The sequence below is a fragment of the Camarhynchus parvulus genome, chromosome 8 (assembly GCF_901933205.1).
Source record: "Camarhynchus parvulus chromosome 8, STF_HiC, whole genome shotgun sequence".
Taxonomy (NCBI): Eukaryota; Metazoa; Chordata; class Aves; order Passeriformes; family Thraupidae; genus Camarhynchus; species Camarhynchus parvulus.
In genome coordinates, this window is record NC_044578.1 from 30,433,770 (window position 1) to 30,457,343 (window position 23,574).

At 53.7% G+C, this 23,574-nt stretch overlaps 2 protein-coding genes across 4 annotated transcripts; one reads left to right on the forward strand and one right to left on the reverse strand.

Annotated features, from left to right (window-relative positions):
- The first annotated feature begins 1,935 nt into the window (after positions 1–1,935).
- On the forward strand, positions 1,936–14,017 carry RGS5 (regulator of G protein signaling 5). The gene is made up of 5 exons (XM_030953750.1): positions 1,936–2,068; positions 6,960–7,070; positions 9,276–9,337; positions 9,466–9,632; positions 10,144–14,017. The coding sequence occupies exons 1-5, from the start codon at positions 2,025–2,027 to the stop codon at positions 10,303–10,305; spliced, it is 546 nt and encodes a 181-aa protein (XP_030809610.1). The 5' UTR covers positions 1,936–2,024; the 3' UTR covers positions 10,306–14,017.
- Positions 14,018–14,748: 731 nt separating this feature from the next.
- Positions 14,749–22,286, reverse strand: RGS4 (regulator of G protein signaling 4). 3 transcript variants are annotated; one of them, XM_030953628.1, is made up of 6 exons: positions 22,213–22,286; positions 21,887–22,111; positions 19,042–19,146; positions 17,968–18,029; positions 17,097–17,263; positions 14,749–16,577 (listed from the first exon to the last, which is right to left on the reverse strand). In XM_030953628.1, exons 3-6 carry the CDS (start codon positions 19,134–19,136, stop codon positions 16,326–16,328), a joined length of 576 nt encoding a protein of 191 aa, XP_030809488.1. In that variant the 5' UTR covers positions 19,137–19,146; positions 21,887–22,111; positions 22,213–22,286; the 3' UTR covers positions 14,749–16,325. The 3 variants fall into 3 exon arrangements, with proteins under 3 accessions (XP_030809488.1, XP_030809487.1, XP_030809489.1); XM_030953627.1 differs by lacking the exons at positions 21,887–22,111; positions 22,213–22,286 and adding an exon at positions 21,563–21,766; XM_030953629.1 differs by lacking the exons at positions 17,097–17,263; positions 21,887–22,111; positions 22,213–22,286 and adding an exon at positions 21,563–21,722 and having other exon boundaries at positions 16,507–16,577.
- Positions 22,287–23,574: the final 1,288 nt, after the last annotated feature.

Here is a 23,574-nt window from a genome sequence, read left to right on the forward strand (position 1 = left end):
GTATAGCTTCCTTATCAACCTCCCACATGGAGTTTCCTCACACACTTTGGACCTCAGTTGCCCAATTTGCTCTGTGCACTCCTTAAACCCCCACCCCAGAGCTTTGGAAGAGATTTTAGACCACTGGTGGCTGAATTACGGCAGAGGGGATTTGCTCACCTAGGGCTGAAGGAAGTCCCTCCAGGGGTTCTCACTGGGGAAAGCTCCAGGTTCTGTGAGCTGCAGGAGTCTGCAGAGATGGAGCCGAGTCCTTGGCACGCCTGGCAGGGCTCTCGGATTTCCAAGGGCGCGCAGCCCTGGCTGCAGCTGGCAGGAGAGCAGAGCAGGGAAGGGTGCTCGGAGGCTGTGGGCAGCAGTAACACAAACCACCTGGTCCCACAGAGCCGCGTTCTCCCGGGATTCCCATGCTGGCTGTATTACAGAAGACTGGTGATGAAAGGATAGCTGCCTTGCCAAGGGTCGCAGTGGGGGTTGCCCAGGAGGTGTCCCGGCCCCGCGGTCCCTCCCAGCCCTGAGCTGTGAGAGCCACCAGCCCCTCTTGCCCGGCCCACGCTGCCACCGCCTTCCCTCCGAGCCGGGGGCTGCCTGAGCAGCCGGCACAGCCTCCTGCAAACAGCACCACGCTTCACAGGGGCTCTTCAAAACAGCCTCTGGGCTGGCACTCAGTGACATCCTGGTGACAGCCCGGTGACATCCCTGCTAGCAAATGCGTGACCCTGATGAGCTCTCTGGCCCCAAGGGCACTGGCACAGCCCAGCAAAGGTGCAGTTTGCAAGGCTATGTTCCTCCAGAGAGCCGGGGCTGCCCCCCAGCTGCGGCGAGATGGGGCCACTGAGCTACCCCTGATTGGGGTGAGGCCCCTCCAAGCTCCTCCTGAGTCCTCGGAGAACAGGGCAGAATGAGAACAGCCTGGAAGAGTAAAGGACCTCCATCCTTTGTGGGTGCTGCTCTTCCATTCCCCACTCTGTGAGACATGAGGGAGGCTGGTGGGCACCTCCATACCAGCAGAGGGAAGGGCAGCCCACCACACCCTGGCTCTGACCCCTTGCCCGAGTGCATCTTAGGGGCTGTAATCAGCCCAAGCCATTATTATCTGAGCATCTCATCCTCTGAAATTGTTAGCTGTACTTTTTTCATTCAGTTTCCACTACAAACCAGTACAAAGCCAGCCTAAGCTCTCCAGGGAGGCACAGTTCCCAGCAGACTTCCAGCTTTCACTTACTGTACTCAGATGCCTGAACACAGGCAGTGTGTTGCAGCATAATCCCACAACAGGCCCAAAATCCAGCCAGAAGCCAGAGCCAGGCAGGCACGTCTCTGGCACAGCACAAGGGAAAGGGGACCAAGAGCTGAGCTTAAATGTAACCCTGGGTTTCACCCAGGGAAATGGTGGTTGTTAGTGCCCCTGGGTGTGGACAGCCAGCTTGGGAGCAAAGTCCCTATCCCCAGCTCCCTGTGTTAAACAGAGCACAGAGAGGCACATTTTCATAGTCACCCTGGAGCCGAGGTCTGAAACTAAAGCCACGGATAGCCACCACCATTGTTGAAGTGGTGGATATTTTGACATTAGCCACTGCCTTGAAATCAACAGCAAGACTTCTCACAAGCATTTTTATTTTTCTGAAAGTTCCATTTTTCACTCGAAAAATGAAGCATTTCGACCTGGCTCTTCTAAATACTGACCTGGAGCCTGATGAACCATTAAAAGAAATGCTGTGGGCTTCCTGAAGTCCCCTAAACCTCAGCTTGGCCCTTCCAATTCGATTACCTGATCTCACTCCAGCAAATCCGCATTTTCCTTCCCCCCGTGTGAGCTTAGAGAGAAGAAAACAAAGCCCAGAAGCCGGCGGGGCTGGGGCCAGCTGCAGCAGGGCGGCCGGCATTGGACACGGGGCTGGCGGGGGTCCAGCTGCGGCGCTATATAGGAACGAGGGAGGCAGCCGGGCTGCAGACGGAGCCTCTGCTGCCCGCTTTGGCCATCACTCACACCCTTCTCACGGCCGAGGGAACTACAGCCTGCCAAGATGTGCAAAGGGTTAGCAGCGCTGCCCCACACGTGCCTGGAGAGGTGAGAGCGGCCGGGATGTGCGGGATGCCAGGGGCTGCCTCCCCGCAGGGCTCTGCCGGGGCGCCTGGGGGCACAGGGGCCCTTCCTGCAGCACATCCCGTGATGGGCATCGCCCGTGGGGACTGGCATGATCCAGCTCTGAGCGGGCAGGGAGGGGAAGCTGGCTGGGGGTGGCTCAGTGGGTGCTGCGAGTGGCTGAGGTTCCTTGGAGGGATGAGTGCTGATTTGGTCCCGAGCTCCCCACTCTGCCCTGGGAGTCATTCTGCTGGGTGAGCTTGGGCTGCTCCAAACCCAGCCCTCCACCGTTCTGGGCAGGAGCGCTTCATCCTCAGATCTTACCAATTTCCACAAAACATGGGGAGGAGAGGAGGAAAAAATCAGGACAGAGGTTTTGCCTTTCTGAGGTGGAAACAGCCCTGTCTCTCCAAAGTGCCTCACAATCCTCTTTTAATTGCCTGCGTGGCACTCACACATGGAATAGCCAGACCTGGCCCCTCTCACAAGGCTCAGCCCTGTACAGAGCACCAGCTCTGCCCCCCTTGTGGCACCCATCCTCATCTTCATCCCTGTCCACCCTGGCTCTCGCCCCAAAACCTGCCCCTGATGGTGGCATAGGCTCCTCTCAACCCCTTGGGAGCTCAGGGGGGCTCCAGCCTCTGGCCATTTCCATGCTGATTGGAACCTGTCTCTCCCTCTGCTCCCACGGGCTTTGGAGGGGGTCCAGTGAGAAGCAGAGGTGCAAGCACCTGAGGTCTCACTGCAGCAGCAGGGCACTCAATGCTTCACCTAAGGGGGAAACTTAGGAATAGACTCAAGTGAATCCCTCAGTGAGGGTTCCCACACCTGCAAATGCCTTAGCACTGGTTTTTGGATGAGACTGACAGTGGGAAATTCACAGCCCTGAGGGGAGCTCCGGAGAAGTTCCAGCTGAAATTGTGCCACTGGGGGCTGATGCTGCTTGCCCAAAAGGCAAATTCGCACCACAGGCACAAACAGGAGCGCAAGCCTGTGATGGTTTTGTTGTTGGAAACTTGTCTTTCTGTGGTGCTCCTGAATGCATGCTGACCTTGCCTGCTCCCCTGCAGTCTCCTGTGCCGTGGGCAGCCAAGAGCACTCTTCCAGTTTCATGTGGGTGATCCACGTTTCTGCTCTGCTATCACCCTTGTTGCCACTCTTCTGACACTTTTTAACAGTAAATTTTCTTAATAAAGATCTTCTCCCAGTCCTGCTATGCTGATGTTTTCATCTGCTGTACTCTCAGATCCTCACTCTTGAAGGTTGCATTCACACTTTGACACGCAGAGTCAGGACTGCATTTGTCCCCTGTGCACCATGTTGTATTGCTCTACGAGGCTTTCCAGCTGCTTCACTGCTGTGTCACAGACCCTCCTGCAGAGCTCCCAGCTCGTTCCCAAGCTCTGATATCTGCTGCTCGCCACTGACCCCTTCCCAGAGCCTGCTGAACCCATCCCCACAGGTGTGTGCTCCCTGTCCCACACTGCCATCCCTGGACTGACCTTCCCCTGCAGCTGCCCGTCCAAGGTGCCCGGCCGACCCAAGGAGCTGCTCCCTCAGCTCCCCCCACAGCTGTTTTCTGTGTTTTCTGGCCTCTTCAGAGAGGGATGATAGGTTGAAAGGAATTTCTTCCTATGACCAGAAGAGCCTTGACTCCTCTCCAATAGACCATATTTGTCCATGTGTCCACCGCGGGTCTGACACAGCTGCCACTGACATGCCCGTACAGCATCACTCTTGCAGCTCTATGGCTCCTCAAATCCCCTCGGGAGGCTTTTGCAGGTGAAGGGGCATTTCCCCTGGCACCTCCCTGCCCTCAGGCACAGCATCACCTTTAGCTTTCAGCTATGGCTTTAAACTCCTTTGAGCTTCTATTTTTGTTTTGCTTTTAAAGCTGGAGTCTCTCCTGGCCCTCCCCAGCAGCCCTTCTTGTCCTTGATATGTTTGACAGAGCCCATATTTTCTATTAATGCTTCTTGGAAGCTATTTCTCAGACTTTTTCTTGGCTTGCTCCCATATGTTCTCACAGTTGACCTTCCACCATTTACAGTCCTCTTGCTTTTTCTCACTTGGCCAGGGTTTTTTTCTTTAAAAGATGCCTTTTTTTGTTTACAGCTGCCTTTTCCCCCTGCTGTTTAGCCTTCCTTGAAGCCTTGCTTGATAGCTTGTAATCCATCTGCTGGAGGACGCCAGAATGGTGTCTTTAAATAGCCCTTCCCCCCTCAGCCTCCAGGCTTTCAGCTCACTCCTGTACTTCCTTGCTTCCTTTTGACAACCTTCCTTGTCTCTGCTGTCTCTACAGATGCCATGAAGGCCCCACTGCCAGGGAATTGCTCTGGTGCAGGGGGAAGGCTCCTGCTGCTGTCCCCACACCTGCAGGGCTCCAGCGGATTGGGCAGCTGCTGGGGGTCCCTTGGCAACACCACGGGATGGAGCAGGAAGGGACTGCTGGGGGCCTCAGTGCCTCTTGAGCCTGCCACTCTTGGCCATGAGTCACTGTCAGGGGATGGGAATCAGAGAGCAAGGTTTTGAGCCAGGTCTGAGCACTTGTTGTGTGAAGCCAGCATCAGCTGCATCCACACCTCGTGTAGGTGTTGGCCTCATCCGCACCAGGGCTGGGCTCCCCAGGTGCTGCTCCAACAGCAGCAGAGTCCTGCTCCTGTCTTCCCAGCTCCTTGGGCCATCATGGGCTAAGTTTGACTCTCGATGCCCCTGCTCCCAGCACAGCTTGTGTTATCCCTCTGCCTGCTCAGGAACTCCTGGTATCCGCTGTCCTTGCTTCCGAGGTGGGCAGCCCCGGCCCTGCTCCTGCCGGACGAACCGCCCGCGATGGGACACATAGTCCAGCTGCTTGGAAGGGACTGTCCCTGCTGCACAGCACCTGGCACTGGCAGGGCCTTGGTCGTGGCAACATCCTGTCTCATCCCTCTCGAGCACAGGGAGAGGGACAAGGTGGCACCCAGCATTTCTGCTCAGCCCCTCCTGAGAGATGCTCCCTGAGCCATGTGTCCCCTTCCTGCAGGAGCCTGTGGCCACAGGTGCAGATGCCTGGGAAAGGAGAGTCAAGGGAGAGGCCAGCCTGTCCCCTCAGCTTTCCTGTGGCTCCCTCTGCACCCACGCACTGCTTTGGTGTTAAGGGGGCTGCCCGCTTCACCTGCTCCCCATCCCTACATCTGTGCCATCCCCATGGGTCAGGGCCATGCCAGGTGGTCCCAGTATAGCAGCACTGGCCAGCAGGGTGCCAAGGGGCAGCTGAGGCTTGCTGGAGAGCTGGCCTCAGGACATCAAGAGCCAGCTCTGGCTCAGAGCACTTGTCTGCATTTGACTTATTTACTTACAGCAGGATGAAGGGCAGCATCCCAGACGCTCTGTGTGGGAGCATGGTGACCTTGTCACCCTTTTCCTGAGGTCTTGAGCTCTCCAAGGTTCAGGTTTTCTCAGAAGCACTGGCAATGGAAAGTGTCCCTGTAGCTGCTGACGCTGTCCATGACAGCAGCTGTGTCTCTGGGTGTGCGCTGCCCCAGGCTGGGCTGCTCTCTCTGCCTGGTGCTGCTGCCCACCTCCAGCAAGGGGGGCTGCTCAGAGGCAGGTTTCTGCAGCAGAAATGGGGGACAGCTGGCAGGGAGCAGAGCAGACCCCCCCTGTGCCAGGTCTCCAAATGTCACCCGTGGGGACTGGTGGGTGGAAACCAAAACACAGAGAGAGAGTTTTACAAGGAGGGAAAAAAAAAATCAAAGGAATTGAAATGAAATAGCAGACATAGCAATGGAACGATCATCCACAGAGGGCTTGTGAAAATAAACAACATAGAGGAAAATTGCAGGGAGCCCTGCAGGGAGCTGCAGTCCAGCTTTGCCAGCCATGCTGAAAGCTCAGCCCAGTCAGCCTGTGAGGAGCAGTCTGTCCCCCCTCCTTCACCTCCTGTGCCAGCAAGATAACCTGGAAGCCTCCAGATGTTGCTGTGCCAGGGAAAAGCCCTGCCCTGCAAAGATGGGGACTGGGGGTGGTGAGGGGTGTCTCTTCTCACTCCTTTATTTCTTCAGCCTCACACAGCACACCTGAGTGTTCCCTGCAAAAGCTCAGCCTGCTCTTGCTGCCACCCCTGAACTGCAGTGGGGTGGGGGGAGCCTCCTTAACAGTTTTAGATGCTCAGGACCTAATTACTACTTGTACTGCATGAAAGGGAACATTTTGGGAGACAGCTGGGCCTACTGCCAAGCCCCAGGACCCCCTGTTTTCTCTGCACCCTCCAAATGCAGGTCTGGAGCATGGCCTTGGTGCAATGGGAAGTGGCAGTCAGCCTTTGGCAGTCTTCAGCTCCTGAAATATTTTTTCCCTCTCTGCCCAGAGAAGGCAGCGCCCAGGAGGTGCCTGTTTACAGGACCCTTCCTATGGCAGCTATAAGGTTTATATATTACTGACAGACATGCTGTGTATCTATATAAGGGCTCAGAGCGCTGTCAGCAGTGTGTGCTGGTGGCACAGCGAGAGGTGGCACCATGGGGCAGGTACCCCCCAGCACGGCCTCTTCTCCAAAGGCAGCTCCTTCGCCTCCTCACCAGCCCCTCTCCAAGCTCATCTCTGTAGAGACTGAGTGCTGCACACACACCCCTAATTCAGCCCCAGAGCAGCCTGACAGCCCTGCTGATACAATTATCCTGGCCACAGATGGGGACAGAGCAGGAGATCAAGATCAAGAGCTGCCGCTAATGCGCAGTGCCTGCTTAGAAATGCCGCAGACAGGCACAGCCTTTACAGCATTAAGGTCCATTTGTTTATCTGGAATTAATTACAGAGTGGGTGCAGGGCAGGGACTGTGAGTGTCCCACTGCCCTGTTCCTCTGCCTGACCTGTCTCTGCCCCTCCCCTGCTGCAGGGCCAAGGAGATCAAGACGAAGCTGGGCACACTGCTCCAGAAGCCTGACTCAACCATTGACTTCATCATCCCCTACCCCGAGAAGCCAGAGAAGCCACCCAAGGCCCAGAAGTGAGTACTGCACTGGGCTGGGCTGCAGCAGTGTGTGTGCCCAGCCACTGGGGTGCATACAAGCCCTTTTGGGATGCCCAGGAGCTGAGCCCTGCTGTGGACTGGCACAGCAGCCTCTACATGGCAGGCAGCTTGTGGCACGCTCCTCGTGACCTGCCTGCTAGATGCAGCCTCAGGAAGTTGTGTCAGGGCAGCATGAGACGTGTCAGGTAATACAGCTCCATGGAAACTAGATTTCCCATGGAAACTCAATTTACTTTTGGTGAGATTTCATGTTATTTGATAAAAGTTTTCCCAGAGGTATATGGCACTTGGAGTTCTCTGAGTCACCTGCCTCAACCCAGAGGTGCCAGCCATTGCAGCCATCTGGCTTTGGGGTGGCAGTGTGTCCCTGAGGTGGGAGCACAGCCTCATGGCATGGCTGGCTCAGGGCAGCTTCATGGTGATGGGACCTCCTCACCCTATGGCCTTTGGCTTGACCGTTGCTCCCCAGCACCAAGCTGGTGTATAATACTGGCTTATCAACATTATTTAAAGCACATGAAACATTAATTATTTTGCCTGCAAATCCAGGGTGCAGTGGGTAATACACAGGGGATGTTTGCCAGCACGGTGCCCGCCTGACACAGCACTGCCCAGCGAGAGCTGCCTGTGCCAAGGAGGGCTGGCAGAGCCTGGTGGATTTTGTGGTTCTCACTCCATCACTGCCATGCCCCAGATGCCTCTGTGACAGAGACATGTTCGTCTCCATTAGCCATCCCTGCAGAAAGCCAGAGAACATCTCCACTCCCCACTCCCCGCTCTCTGGAGGAGCTGTTTTCTCCTACACTGCATCACTGTGCAGCCCTGGCATCACTCACCTGTCAGCATCTCACTCGCAGTTAATATCATCCCAGGGACATTCAGATAATGGGAAAGTGGATTTAGTGGTTTCCAGGAAATCTGGTTTGTGTTAGGTTGCTGCAGTGATTCTCCTCCTCACTGGGGTGAGAAGTCATCTGACAGGGACATGGGGAGGGATAGCTTTGATCCTTGACAGAAGTGCAAACACAGTTCAAGGTCCAGAGCGTGATGGATAAGAACCGCTGTCATGGTGATGGTTTGGTGACGAGTAAGGGCTGGTACCCACCCTGAGCAAGCCTGGCATTCCTGCCACTCTCCTCTCCCTGCTGGAGCCACCTGGGCAGTGTGACATGGCTGGGCACCAGCCCCTGTACTTCCCCCAGACCCACCACTGATGCTCCTGGGCGCCCAGGTTCAGGACATGCTGTCCTGCCCACTCTCCCTCCCTGCTCCCAGGGATGCTCTGCTCAGCCGAGGGGATTCAACCCCCATGTGTGGCCCCTGCAGCAGCAACACAAGAGAGTGCAGCACTGCCTTCAAGGAGTGAAGGTCCACAGCCAGCCCAGCACTCAGTGCCGAGCAGGGGGGCTTCCCTTGCCCTCCAGCCAATGCTGGCAGGGGTGCAGGGAAGGAGCTGGGAGCCCAGGGCAGTTTGGTGAAACTCCTCGGGGCTTAAATAAAACAACAAAAAGCCACAAACAACAAAAACAACAACAACAAAAAACCCAAACCAACAACAAAACCCCCCCAAACCCATTCAGTCTTACTGCAAATATCACATTGAAAAATATATTAAAGAAAAAAAAAAAGAGGAAAAACTGTGCAGATGGAAAGCGCTGGAGGTTTCCAGTGGGAAGGGCGCCAGTGACCCGGCCCCAGCAGCAGGGCGTGGGAACGGGGTGGGCTGCGGGAGCCGAGGGCTCTGAGCCGGCCCCAGCAGCTCGGGGCTCAGTGACCAGGCCCCTGCGGCCAGCGGGGAGCATTTTGCCCCAGCCCAGCAGTAAAACACAGGGATGCTTCCCAGCCGCCCGCAGGGGCTCCTGACTGCCCTCCCGTGTGTGGGCGAGGAGGAGCCCTGTGGCTGCAGAAGGGACTCGCTCTGCCCTCAGCCGCAGCTCTGCCCAAGCACGGGGGAATTCGCCTTCCCCACCCTCACCCTCCCTGCACTCGGCTGTCACCCTCCCTGGGCTGTGATGCAGCAGCATCCCCATTCCATCCCCAGACCACTGCCTCCGCTCTGAAAGTCTCTGCAACTTGTTACTCCGTCCCTCCCTGTTTTTAAAGGAATTATTAAAAAACCTGGAGCCCAGACGGGGCTATGGGGTAACCATGGACCATCTGGGCTTTCTTTACTCTCGTCAGGCCCTCTCCAGAGGAGGCTCTGCAGTGGCGTGATTCCTTGGAGAAGCTCCTGCAAAACCCCTGTAAGTTCACATCTCCCTGCAGTTGGTCACCTCCCCTCGTTCCACGTCCCCTGGGGCGCTCAGGGAGGGCTTTGTCCCCCTGGCACTGCCAGTGCTGAAGCGAGGGCTCACCTCCCCCTTGCCCCCAGATGGGCTCGCCAGCTTCCGCAGCTTCCTGCGCTCCGAGTTCAGCGAGGAGAACGCCGAGTTCTGGGTGGCCTGCGAGGACTACAAGAAAACCAAGTCCCCTGTGAAGATGGCAGAGAAGGCCAAAAAGATCTATGAGGAGTTCATCCAGACTGAGGCACCCAAAGAGGTCAGTGGCCATGGGGCAGGAGATGGTGCTGGGATAGATGAGGCTGCAGCCCTGTTGGCTCCATCCCAAAGGACAGCGATGGCTGCAGAGCACCTCATGCCGTGGCTGACGGGTCAGAGGGCTGTATCCTTGTCAAGGGGCAGCCCCATCCCCACGTGCTGCACTCCCATCCTTCACAACCCTGGAGCCCCTGTTTGCATGCTCAGCCTCTGCTGGGCTGTCTCCATCCATGGGCACCCCAACACATGCCTGTCCCCACCCTCCCCATGGAGGCGTGACATCAGTCATAAGGGATGACAATGTACAGTAATCTTCCTCCCCAAGTTAGCTTTGCAGCAGGACAGAGCTCATCCTGACAGCTTTGCCACCAATAGTTCTACCAGAGAAATGAATCTGCTTCAGTCCCTCCCCTCAGCCTTTGCGTGATTGTTGGTGGGACAGAGCAGCGAGGGGAGACCATCCCTCAGCCTTCCAAAGGCAGGCTCCCATCCCTCTGACACTCTCATGACAGGTGAACATCGACCACTTCACCAAGGCTGTGACCATGAAGAACCTGGTGGAGCCATCACCAACCAGCTTTGACATGGCCCAGAAGAGGATCTTTGCCCTGATGGAAAAAGACTCCCTGCCCAGATTTGTGCGGTCGGAGTTTTATCATGAGTTAATCAAGTAGCAATGCAGCAGGGCTGTGCAAGGCATCCCTGCTGCTTCTGTCTAAACACCCGCCCCTTCTCCTGCAGCTGCTTTGCTTTCTCGATACCACCTAGAGCACTCAGAGGTGTTGCTAAGCTCCTCCCCCCATGCTTTGGACTGTCTGATGTCCTGGTGTTTCCTCTCTTACTATCTCTTTCCTCTCCCACAAAATACCAATTTGCAGAAACTCCCTGGAGTTGGGACCCAGCAGGCTGAGGGAGCAGCCCCAGCTCTGCAGTGACCAGGAGCCATGTGGCCAGCTGACACATCCCTGGTGCTGCGGAGCTTGGCATTACCTGGAGGCTCTGAGGTGCTGATTTTGCCTTCTTAGGGCTCCTTAGAATATGACAATTTTTCTCACAGTGTTGCCCATATTGCCGGTTTGGCCCAGGCTCGCTCCCTTCTCCCACCTTCCCCGGCTGCTGCTGAGACTGCACAGGTACTCTGCAGGTGCTTCCCTCCCTGGCCAAGGTGATGTGAGACACATGCACTGCCCGATTTGCATCACCTTCCTTCCGAAAGCAGCCAGTCGGCTGTGACACAGGCACAGTGACAGCTGGCCAGGGACGGGGGCACGACAGGGACACCAGTGACCCTGACACGTACAGCAAGGATGGCACTGTGACAAGGAGGGCAGGGACCGCTGTACGGCAGAAGCAGGTGCTGCAGGGTATGCCTGGCTGGCACCAGGGGTGAGCAGAGCGAGCCTGTGGCACCTCTTCCCCAGCAGCTCCACTCGGAGTCAGCCTGTTTGCTTCCCTCTAAGTACAAAAACAAGAGGATAAAATGAGACCCGTTGGTCCAAAACACTGGGACTGCTTAGCAACCCAGAACTCCAGCTCACTCCAACCTTTGCACAGCACCCTGAGCTGCCAGGGCACATCCTGCGCCACATGCCAGTGCACAGCCCTCGTGGTGTGCTGGGATGCAGCTCTGGGGGCTGCCACGGGGCTCTCTTGTTTCAGTTGCTTCTCTCTGCGGTAAGCGTGCTAAAGCAATGCTCCTGCACAAACCCAGCATCACACAGGAGGAAGGGAAGACATGCTGGGGAAAAAGAAATCTGAAATTCCAGCTGTTTAGTTTCAATTCAAAAAATCCAAACCAAACGCAAACCCATCATTGGAAACATGAAAAAGAATCCCCTGGCTTCTAGAACAGAATGTAGACCCTGCTGAGTTTGTGTAGCCTGCATCTCTCTCTGCTGTCTCCTCCTATCTACCCAGGCCATGTGTTTCCATAGGCTGTCTCTAAAAAGGACTAGCTACTTTCTAATGATTCAAAGCCAGGCCTCTGCTAAGAGAATAAATCATACCTGAGGATGGGGCAAGGGCACACATGAAAAGCAGCCCACAGGGTCTCATTTCAGCCTTGAGGGAAATGTGACAAACCCCTGCTCCACAGGGCCCAGATGGTTCGTCCCTGAGTTAGTTTCCTGATGCATCATCCACAGGGTCATGGCTTGCAAAGAGCTGCTTCAACCAGCAGCCTGACAGGTGCCAGCAAAACATCCGTGGCCCTGCTGCCCACGGGCTTTTGGGGCTGCTCTGCCTCACTGCAAGTCATGGGACTCTATGCAAAATGCAGTAACATAAACAATGGATCTGCCAGCCCCTTCAAGAGTTTCAAAATCTGATCAAAACCCCGCCAGTCTCAAATATTTACACGTTGTCACTATGGCAATGAAGAAAAATACATCCCAAGCAGCAGGAAATGGGCTGTGTTTTCCAGGCAGGAGTGGGGAGGCAGGGGAAGGATGGAGGCAGTCCCAAATGTGACTCTTTTTTTAAGCTCTGGAGCAAAAGGCCTGGGAAAGTCGGTGCTGGAGCAGCAGGGTCGATGCTTACAGGCATTCCCCTGGGGTGAATGCAGAGGGTGGCTTGGGTGACCTAGAGAGCCCAAGGGAGCCCATGAGCAGCAGGAGGGCCCCATCAAAAGGGCACAGGAACCCTCCAGCAGTGTCCATCGTTCAGGTGGGCAACAAGGGGGAGGCAGAAGCAGGGCTAGGTGCGGGACGGGGGGCTTGGCAGCCCCTCTGCTGCAGGGTGCTCCCCCCACCTCTGCCTGCACATGCTCCCTGCACTCTCCCAAAGTCTCCATGAACTGGTGTCAGTTCAAGTGGGTTCAGCATGTTCAAGCTCCTCATTTACAGCATGACTCAGAAAAGCAAAACAGAACAGACTTCCCTGCAGGAAGACCTGGATCTTTCATTTCTGCTTAATCCTTTGGCAGCTATTTCCAGATTCCCTCACATGTTTCACAGTTAAATGCCACCACCACCACTGCCATAAAGTGGGGAAGCTGCTGGAGGCTCTTGCTATGCACCATCAAATCCTGGGACGTCACTGCTGCAGCAATGACACATGGGGCAGGGAGAAGGTGTCTGGGTATGTATGTGCTGAAAAGAAAGGCACAGGCTGGATTCAGGAGAAATGCCACAGCTCTGTTAGCAACCCCTCCCTGGCTCAATTTCGGTTAAAATGTTGGAAGTCTACTTTGGGGGCTGCCCGTGATCTACTGGGTGGCCAGAAAATGTGGCCACTGAAGCGTTTTGGAGCTCTAGGGAAGTTGTGTTTGTGTAGAAGGGCCATTTGGCTAATTACCCCAGCAGGCTTGCCCAGAAAGGTGACAACACCTGTACCAGCCCCATGGCCCAGCTTTCCATCAGCCCAGAGGTATTTGCTATTGGGCTGATGCCAACCATCATATTTCAGGTAGGAGATACTTCATGTATTTTATCACTCTAGCTCTTGTGAAATTTGGCATATATAGCAGTATATAAACACAACATGTACATCTGTATTCCTGTATTCATATATACACGTACACACACATATATACTTGTAACATGGGTATCTTGACCCCCTGAGAGTCAGAGAGCCAAAAAGCAGAGTTTCCACACCAAAAAGATGTGGTGCTTGGGGTCCATTACAGAGAGGAGTGTGTGTGGGTTTTGCATTGTTCTAGACCCTCTTGAGGGGAACCTTGGCCATCCAGCTGAGAGAACACAAAGGTGCATCCTTCAGGATCACCCTGTGCCCGTGGCCTCTGTGTGCCATCCTGGCACCTGGGCTGGTGCAGGAGGCAGGTCTCGTGCCCCTCCAGGGACCCCTATCTCTGCCGTGGGGCAAGGCAGCCCCACGCTGCAGCCAGGGGCATGGGGCACCAGGCACTGCCTCCATGCCACCCTGGCACCCACTCCCTGCCACAGGCACATGTGGAAACTGGCTCCCTGCAGCTGCATACCCCAGAGGGACACCAGAGGATGGTTCGATGTGTGTTTTATGGTGACTTCAGCAACCTGGAGCCTCGCATCTCGTCAGTCACAGGGAGAACCACACAGCCCTTGCCCTGTGTGCTGAGGCTGGGCACCACCAGGGCTGCCCAGCCCCAGACTTGGGCACTGCCAAAGCCCAGTGGCTGAAAGTGTCCCAGAGCTCATCCAGGCTCCCCTCAGGCCTTGGTCGCTCCCTGGAGGGTGCTGCATGCTCTGGCCAAGGGCTGGAGCAAAGGCAGGAGGGCGCATCAACTCCTCCCACCCACGAGCTGCAGGTTTTCAGTCTGGAGTTCTCCATGGGATAGTCATGTGGGGAAGATGTGAGGAGCTGGCGTGCACTGAGGAGTTGTGTTCACCCATATTCATGTACCACTCAGTAATCCACACATAAACATGTATTTCTGCTACTGTCTCAATAGACTGTTCATTTTGTCTCTTTGTTCTGAAGGTGCAGCACTTTCTTACCCACTACAGAGCACTCCCAAAAGTTACACCCAAAAGCCCTGGCAAGACCAAAAGTCTCTGGGAGCTTCTGCTGCAATGTTGCGGTGGTTTCTCCGTGAACTGGAAAGGGAATCACCCCAGGGAGCTGATCCAGAAGAAACACCCCAAGGCCGGTGCAGCACAGGCACCCCTGGTCCTGTGCTGCCTCAGGCTTTGGCTCCCAGGGTCAGCTCAGGCTCCAGCAGCAGCAGCTGGGGTGCCCCAGGGGCTGGGGCTGAGCAAGAGTCAGGCCTGCTCTCTGCACCCACAGGGCATGGCCCAGGAACAGGCTCAGCTTTGGGACAAAATGTGTTCTGTCTGCTCAGGGTTGCAATGCATCTGCATCAGGGAAGGGCTCCTTGATCTTCCCCACTCCAAAGCTGTCAAGGGGGGGCTCCCACTCACCCCAGAGCCTTGGTGAGGATGGCTAATCCCCATGCTGAGCTGATGGCCAGGCAAGGCACAGACCCATAAAAACCCCTTAGCCCCCAGGCTCCTGGTGCTGAAGCTGTCTGAAGGATATAATTGTTGTTGCTTCATCTGCTGCTTCATCTTTCTGTGACTTAAAACAATCTCTGAGTGAAGCCACTTGTAACAAAACTTTTAAGAGCGACCTTGTCCAATGAATTGGATCTCCATGCATTTTCTTTTGTTCACATCATAGCATTTTAGAAGGGACTAACACAAACATTTTATTTAGATTGCATTCATCATTATTTAAATATTGATACAGTTTTTGCAATAGTTACCAAGAGGTACCAGGGGAAAAAAAAACATAGCCACATGCTTGGCTATGTTCAATGCTTTAGCAAGCCTCTCCATCTCTTAGCTGAGCATGCAGGGTGATAGGTGTTGGTACATTGAATAAATACAAAATAAAGCACATGTTAAAAAAAGAAGTTTCTCTATGGGCCTGGAGAGCCACAGCCCCCTCCTGCCATGCCAAAACCCCGGTGTGAGAGCTGCTGGCTGGACTGGGATGCAGAGCGCAGGGTACACAGCAGCCAGAGCAGCAATACCTAACAAGGAGAGACCAAGGCTGGGGGACAGTGAGACACCTGTGCTGCAGCTCACGGCAGCAATCCTGCAGCTGCCTCCTGTGCTTCCCACTGCAGGTCAGTGCCAAAGCCTGCAGCAAAGGCCCTATCTCACCACAGCAATTAAAAGTCAGCTGCCTTCTGGCAAAGCCCTGGAGCAGTGATGAGATAGACACATTCCTCCTACCATCTTCAGGAAAAGTGAGCCATGCTACTACTGAAATACATAAATAACACCTTAAAAAACTCCAACATTTTCAAGTACTCCCAAGCAGGGCCTTTCTTCCTCAGATATGGTGGTCCTATTCCCTCACAAACTGCTTCTTACAAGCCAGGACAGGCAAACCTGAAATGGCACTCCCAGAGTCAGGAATATAAACCTGTCTGGGAGAGAAGGAACATGTTTCTGTTCTGCTGGACTATTTAACCTGGGAGCATGAAGGTTGCAATTAATAATACAGGAAATAATGAGCCTCCCCCAAAGTGACAGCTCTGCACAGCCCTAGGGAAGATCCTTGGCCAGCATAAACAGGGTGCTACAGAGGGAGCAGCAGCCAGAGGGAAGAGCTTCCCATGATGGTCGAGGGAGGCTGAGCTTCCCTGCGACTGTGGCTGTGATGATTGAGGGAGTCTGTCCAAAGAGTTTTGGTCTCCCTTCAAGAAAGAGTAGGAGCTCTTCCTGTGCCTGATACTGCAATGCAGCACAGCCTGAGCTCTCAGCAAACACCCCTGACAGCCTGGACATTTGGGAGTTATGAACAGCTAAGAACCAGAGCCAGCCCTTTTCACCTAAACCTCTGCAGATTAGAAAGGGGAGATCACAGTCCCCAGCACGTCCTTCGGCTTCCCCTCTGCCCTGCACCTCGCTGTGTGTCACACAGTGACCTCGCCAGTCTGGTCCCTCCGTGGGCAGAGCCAGGGCTCACTGGGGCTGCCCAGCACCCTGCTGGGCTCACAGGGCTCAGCACACACAGCCACTGCCCCAGCTCCTGCCAGACCCCAGCGCTCCTACACCGACCCATCAGAGGAGGGTTTGCTACACACATTGAGCCTGGATTGGGTTACAAATGCTGGCTGCTGCATGACATGGGATACAACTGGAACATTAGACAGCTACTGGAGACAGCTCTGTTGCTTCATGCCAATGAGTGCTTTTGCTGCCACATATTCTGCAAGAGCCCGGCCCTCCCCTGCCTTGCTGCAGGTTCAGGCACACTGAGAGATGATGTTGGAGTTGCAGTCTAAGCTGTGAGTGTGGTTTCTTTTGCAGTTTTCAGGCCCACAGCCAGCAGCAGGTGGGCTGACCAAGTCCAGGTAGTAAGGGGACTTGAGGAAGCGACGGTAAGAATCCTTCTCCATGAGGGTGAAGATTTTTCTCTGAGCCTCATCAAAGCAGGACAGTGTAGGCTCCAGCATGTTGTGGCTCGTCTTCTCCCGTGTGCATGAATCCAAGTTCACCTGTCAAAGGGCCAAAGGGACAGTGTAAGTAGAACCTGTCCCAGATGGGGCATAGGAAAGGGAAAATCCAAGTGTCTCTCTACCATGTGTGCTTGCTGAGCAGTTGTCCAAAATGGCTGTTTGACACCTGCAGCCTCTGCAGAATCTGTGCAGCTGGGCACCAGTGCATCTCTGCTACCAGATGAGCTGTCAGGGGAGACTGACACATACATCCCTCTGGGATGCAGCTAGCCAGGAAACTCAAACTGCATGGGAGCAGCTGAAACATTGGCAATCATGGTTCTCTTGGGCTTCTCCCATTTCAGTGTGTGCATGGAATGGCCATATGGTTGTAACTAAACACATTTTCTCTCTAGGCAAATTTAATATAAAATCAATAAAAGATCCACCATGTCCTTGCTAACTAGCAGAGAAGCAGAAGCCTTCATCTCTTGTAAAACTATTGACTTCTGCTTGGCTGTGCTGCTGGTTCAGAATTTAGGGTGGTGCCTTTGCCCAAGGAATGTTCAGTGCACGTACCTCTTTTGTGGCCTGCACTGAGATGAACTCATCATAGATCTTCCTGGCCTTGGGGCTGAGCTTGGCTGGTGACTTGGTTTTTTTGTACTCCTCACAACTGACCCAGAACTCGATGTTTTCCTCGCTGTACTCAGATTTGAGAAAAGCACGGAAAGCAGCCAGTCCTCCTATGGATTGTCCAGAGGAAAACCAGGTCAGGCAAGAGTGTTGGTCCCTGAACATTCGCACCCCTGAATCCCAGCAAACAGTGATTGTGGGTTCTCCTTCCCAGAGCTGAATGAGGAGCTGCCCTGGGGCTGGCAGTGGGGAGGCTGGAATGGAGACAGGTCCCATGGGGACCCAGCTGCCTGTTCCCCCACTGTGACCTTCAGTGTCCCTGCCAGGGGAACACAAGCAACTCGTGTGTTCCCAGGAGGCCTTGAGGAGACAGCCAGCATGCTCCACAGAGTCTCAGACCATGGGAACAATGTGAAGGAAACCTCAAGGACATGAGTGTAGCCCACAGCTGATGGGAAGGCAAAGTCTCCCATGGGTTCAGCTGCAAATAATATCTCCACCTTTTGGTTCTTGTTTAACCCACCACTAACTGTGTGTCCCAATCTTGCCCTCCTCTTGCACAAGGGCTAAACCAGTTGCTTTCACAAAACAGACAGCTCAGCAGTAGGCCAAAACCACACTCATGATGCATTGGGATTGACCCTTGCCTTGGATCTGAGAAAGAGAGCCCTTCCCCTCCCTTCCCAGAGGTCTGCATGGCCAAAGGAGCTCCTGTGTGCCCCTAAGAGACAATCAGATAATGTCCTGTGTCCCCTCCCAGGACTGTTCAGAGCACACATGCTCTGCAGGCAGCATAAAAGCCCTCTTCACTTACTGTCATGATGGATCAAATTTTCCAAAGACTCTGCCCATTTTCTTACTTCCTCTTGGCTAAGCCTGAGAAGAGACAAAGGGAGAAACACAGGGCTGAGTTAAAGAGAGTACAGAAAGGACAAATTTGGTTTGTTTCTCAACACCACTAGAAAAATCTTTTTCCCTGATTGTTGTAAGAGCATACACTCTTACAACAAAGAGACTGAGAATGAAATATCAGCTTGTTTTACAGATACCCCCAGGGATCCCAGATCTAACCTACAGAAATTTTGGTTTGCAATCCTCATCACCAGCCATGGGCTAGAAATGAATTTTCCTGGAAAAAAATTGGTGTGGAGTTCATATTTATTTTGTGCCTGGCTGCATCTCTTGCTGGAGCACAGATCTGGAATCACTCTTAGAAGTCATATCAGTGAACTCCAAAGGACTGGTTCCTTTAACCTGTCAGGGGAACAGTAGCTATGCGGAAAAGAGGAATGTGGGAACTGGAAACACACGGGAAACACATCCTACATTCATTCCCTCTACCATATTAGAACACCCTAGGGCTCATCTGTTCCAGTAGCAAACCTTAGCTTTTGGAGGCCTCTTTGGAGAGAGCACTGTGTCCTTGCAGACTGGGGAGAGCAGTGACACCCTGGCAGGCTGCTGGCTGGTTTGTGTGCCAACACCTCTGCGCAGCTGTGTGGACCGCTGCACAAATCCAGCCCAAGGAGGCATGGGATGCTGATTCTGCAATGTGTCCAGTTGCACTGGGTCTGGAATGGAGTCATTCCCCTGTGCAGGACACTGTACACACCCTCCCCTGTGCTCATTCATATTGAATCACAGAAGTGGTGCCAGAAGGGACCTCTAGTTCAGCATTCTTCATGGAAATTGAAGTCCTCAGGTGTTGATGGTCAGCTGACAGGACTATCAACACCTGAGGGCTATTGCCACACTAGATCCAAACACAGGTGTTCAGGAAGAACTGGGAAGCAGCACCAGAAACACTAATGGAGTCCAGCTTGGTGAAGGAATAAACAACATGCTGCAGCCAGCCTGGGATTAACTAGGTGACAGCACCTGCTCTTACCTCTGGCTTGAAGATAACTTCTCCTTCCTGCCCTGGGAAGAGCTGTAGTCACAGGAATCTGACTTCTGCAGCAAGAAGCCCAGACGGTGCTTCATGTCTTTGGCACTGAAAGAAAAAAAAATCAAGGAGGAGATGAAGACAATGCTTTGCACTCCCTCTGCAGCCTCCTCCAGCATTACTCAGTGACACAAATGCAGGTCACTGACAGGGACTCCAGTGCTGATTTTCCCCTCATTGCATAATGCACATTTTTCATTCTAGACAAACACAATGCCAAAGAAGTCATTTTTCATGTTCAACAGCATCTTTCTGAGAAGGTCATCAGACTGGAAGCAGGAGGCAAAGGGGAAGAAGCTGCTGTTTTCCTACTGTTTACAGTAAAAATATTGTGATACAAAAGCATCACCATGCTGTGTGTGTCACCTCTCCTTGAGCTGATTTGCCCAGCTGCCAATGTGTGGTTCTTACACCCTTACTAATCCCTTCCTGCAGCCCCTGCCATTTCCCCACCTCATCAGCTGGCACAGGAACAGCAGGGCCGTGCCAGGCCATCCCACCAAGCCCATGACACAGAGGGAAGGGAGAGAGTCAATGGCTTGGAGCAAGACTGTGGGGTGAAGCCAGGCGATGAGCCAAGAGCTCCACCACAACCAGCCCGCACTGGCTGCAAGCTGCTCCCTTGCTGCACAGCAAGCTCCTCTGAAGATTCATCCTTAATTCTGTTCCACCTTCCAGCTCAGGACAATCCGTTCTTCACAGCAGCTTCTAGGTATGCAGCTGATACTGGCCTTGGCACCTCTCTGGGTTCCCTTCCAGTTTAAGAATGGGGGGTGGGTAAACCATGCCTGCTTGCTCAGGGGCACAAGCCCTGGCCTGCTCCAAGGTGCAGCCATAGTGTAAAGCGGGAAATTCTTCTCCTTCTCCTCAGATGTGAGCCTGGAAAAGAGCAAGAGGCTGTGCCACAGGGCTGAGCTCCGGTGGCTGCTCAGCCCCCAGCACTGCTCTCTGCTCCAGCGCCCTGTCAGGGGTCCTGGCCATACCTGATCTCGCTGCTTGCCTCAGAAATGTTCCCTTAGCAGCTCCAGCACTCGGGGAGAGCAAAGGGAGCTCACAGCTGCTTTAGAGCAGGGTGCCTGTGGCCAACACCAACACCCAGGCTCTGCCCAGGCACCCATGGGGACTCTGGACTGCCAGGCTTGGGCTGCCTGGTGATGTCATGCTCCTTGCCCAGGAGAAGGAGACTGCTCAGGCTTGCAGGAGGGTGGCAGCAGGAGGAAGCAAGACACTGCTGCTTGCAGCCAGTCCCACAGCTTTCTGGAAGAGAGGGATTTTGCTGGGAATCCTGAACAGAGGTGTTTAAAAGATGTGAACTATTTTTCCTTGCATTTTTCAACATTTTTTTATCCTCACCAAATGGTCCTGCAAATTGAGTGTCAGCACTTTTTCCTCACATTTTCAGCACCTGTTTTTAAACCCAACCATGAGCAGGAAGCTTTATCCTCAGATGATGGGATAAAGCTATCATCTTTAGCTCCCATGCCCGGATGGGAGCCAGCTGAGTCTCTGCTTGCATTTTCCCAAGCCACTGCACATCTGCTGGGAAGCAGCCTCAGGAGTGCTGCTGCAGGCACGGGTGGGCAGAAAGGCAGCACTGCACCAGCAGAGACCTGCACGAGTGTGGATGGGCTGGATGAGAAGGGAGCATTGTGCCTCCCTCCTGGGCATCTCCAAAATCCAGAGCACCTGAAAGGGAGTAACACCCCTCCAGCAGGGCTCGTGCCAGCCCAGAGCCCCCTCGTGCTGGGCTATGGGGCAGGCCATGCTGCCGAGGGCACATCTGGGGCTGTGCAGACTCTGCTCTGCTGATCCCACACACCGGGGCGCAGCCAGCTCCTGCAGGGCTACAGTTCAGCCCATCCTGACTGGCACCACACGGCAGGGGGGTGATGAGCCCCACACCAGCCCCACAGGGCTGTGCACTGGGGAACAGTCTAACCTGGCCCCTCACCATCGCCCAGGGAACTCAGGCTGATCCCACACCAGCTGGTGCCGCATCCCTGCCTGCTGGCACACGGGTCTCTGGTGCTGCCACGCTGCATAGCTGCATTTGAAATGCATTTCAGGGGATAATCCTTAATTGTTATCCTGTCTGCCTTGCTTCTCCCTCAAAAGAATCAAGACAATTTAGCAGAGAAGAGCCAAAGGAGAAAAGGGGTGCAAAGACTGCAGCAGAAGCAGCTGACAGGAATATCAAAATATCGCAATGCTAAAAGCTGCTGGTTTTGATCATGGGGATGATGGGAAGGACGGTTTTAGAGTTCTCCCAGCTCCGTACAAAACCTTTCTGCAATTCTGCTTCTAGCTGAAAAAACCCACAAAAGCCTCTAAGCAGTCATTTGTATCTAATCTTGCAAAATATTCAGAGCTAAATCCGTCCTCCTGCCTCGGACACAAAGCGCAATGCATCAGCGTGTCTCCGGGCTAACAAGACCATTACCAGATGCTCAGAAATAAACAGTACCTTTTTAAGCAAGTGGCTGGCAGTGCAGCGAGTCCCTTGCACATCTTGCTCCCGAGGTCGGATCAGTATTCCAGGAAAAACAACAAGGCAGGAGGCGGCAGAGGCTGCGCACGGTCCTGCGCCGGCTGCGGGCTCAGTCCGGTGTGCGCGGCAGCTGCGCTGCCTTGGCTCGGTTTTATAGCCCAGCCCGACAGCCCAGCAGCGCTGGGTGACCCAGTCAGGAGTCAGCACAGCAACAGCACCCGTCCCCTTTTTGCCCACCCAAGAGGAAGAGGGTGACGTATAAAACCCAGACAAAGGGGCGAGAGAGATTGAAAACCTTACCAGAAACGAAGCTCGATGTCTGGCTGCAGAGGTGGAATCTCTGAAAAGGGCTCAAAAAGCTTCGGGGACCTCCTCTATTGCAGGAGGTTGGGATGGTGCAGATGCAAAGCAGATTTTCGTGGGGGGACACAAATAGTAAAAAAGGTCAGAGAATCAATTCTGAGACGTGAGGCGAGCTTTGCTGGTTCCTCTGTTAATTTCCTTTCCTCTTCTATTTAAAGTAACCTGGATCAAGAAAGGGACAAGAATTTTAAACAGAAAAGGTTACCATAATCCAAATGAATGCAGAAAATAGAGCTCTTAAGGAAAGAAGAATGTAAATTCACCAGGGAACTACCCAGGCAGACGAGACTTTCCTGTTTTATTCCAGAGTCATGTGAATGTATATTTTTGGTGAGGCTGCAACAAAAGCCCGGGGAGGGTGCAAGGCACTATTGGAATATAAAATGTGCATGTCTCAGCACATAAATTTGAGGACAGCTCACATACATGCATGGAAAAAAGGAATTTAGGTTGGCAGCGCGTCTGTCTTAGATATGGGTATCACTGCAGCACCTTCTCCATTTGCATTTGCAAAATCAAAAGTCAGACCCGGGGACTCTGGGACTCACCAAGGAAAGATGGTTAATTAAAATAAAAGGCTTAACTGTGCCTGCCCAGAAAGTCTTTGAAGAAGTTCTGAGGGTACTTCATGCTAAAGAATGAACCCATGAAACAGCTGTGGTGGTGCCTGCACTGCCCTGGCTCTGCTGTAGTTCCAAGAACAGGACAACTTCAGCTACTTGTCCTCAGCCCTTGGATGGTGCAGAAGGCATCTCTCTCCCTGCCCCTCTAGGGAGAGAGAGAATTGGCTGATATTTATTGAGTTGCAGCTCAGCAGAGCCTGTACCATCCTTATCAAAGTGGGGAGGGCTTTGGGCAGACGGAGCTGCATATGGGCTGCTGCATTTTAACTCCTGCTCCCACTGTGAAATAAAGGAGCTTCTGATTAGCAGCAGGCTGCCTGCCCACACTATCTACTGCTGCATCCCCTCTCCCAGAAACCTTTCAGTGCTTTGCTCATGATCTGCAGAAGTTGCAAGATGAGCCTTTCCCTTCTGTGTCTCTAGAGTCTACAGCCAGCAGCATCGAGTCCAAATCCCCAAAGAGTTTACCTGCCTTGGCATACTGCATCCTCTGAGATCATTAATTGTGCTGAAAGGCAATGCTCTAATTAACTGTAAAATGCTTTTGTAGGAACAGGACTGTCCTGCTGCCAAACCTAAGGCAATGAGCCTGCGAGTCCTGCACGGTTTGGACTAAAACTCAGCTCCAGCTCAGGGCAGTGTAAAACTTTACCTGAGTGAATGCCCCCGTCCTTTTAGTGTTGGTGAGTTGACAGCCCTTGGGTGGATCTGTAGGAAGCAACTGAGCACTGGTAGAGTTGGTGCCTAAGCTCTGTGGTGTCTTCTGTCTGAGGAGAAGTTGAAGGGCAGAATATGGCCAGCAGAAAAATCTTAACTAATTATTTACTAAATATATATTTAATTTCATTTGACTATCAAACTTGTGCAATGTTACTGACATTCAAACAATTCAAGAGCTCATCTGGCTGACACAATCAAGATGTTTGCAAACTCTAACCTTGCGCCTCTCTCTGGCAAGGTTAGAGCTCTGGCTCAGGCAGGTCACAAAGGCCGCTTGCTAGG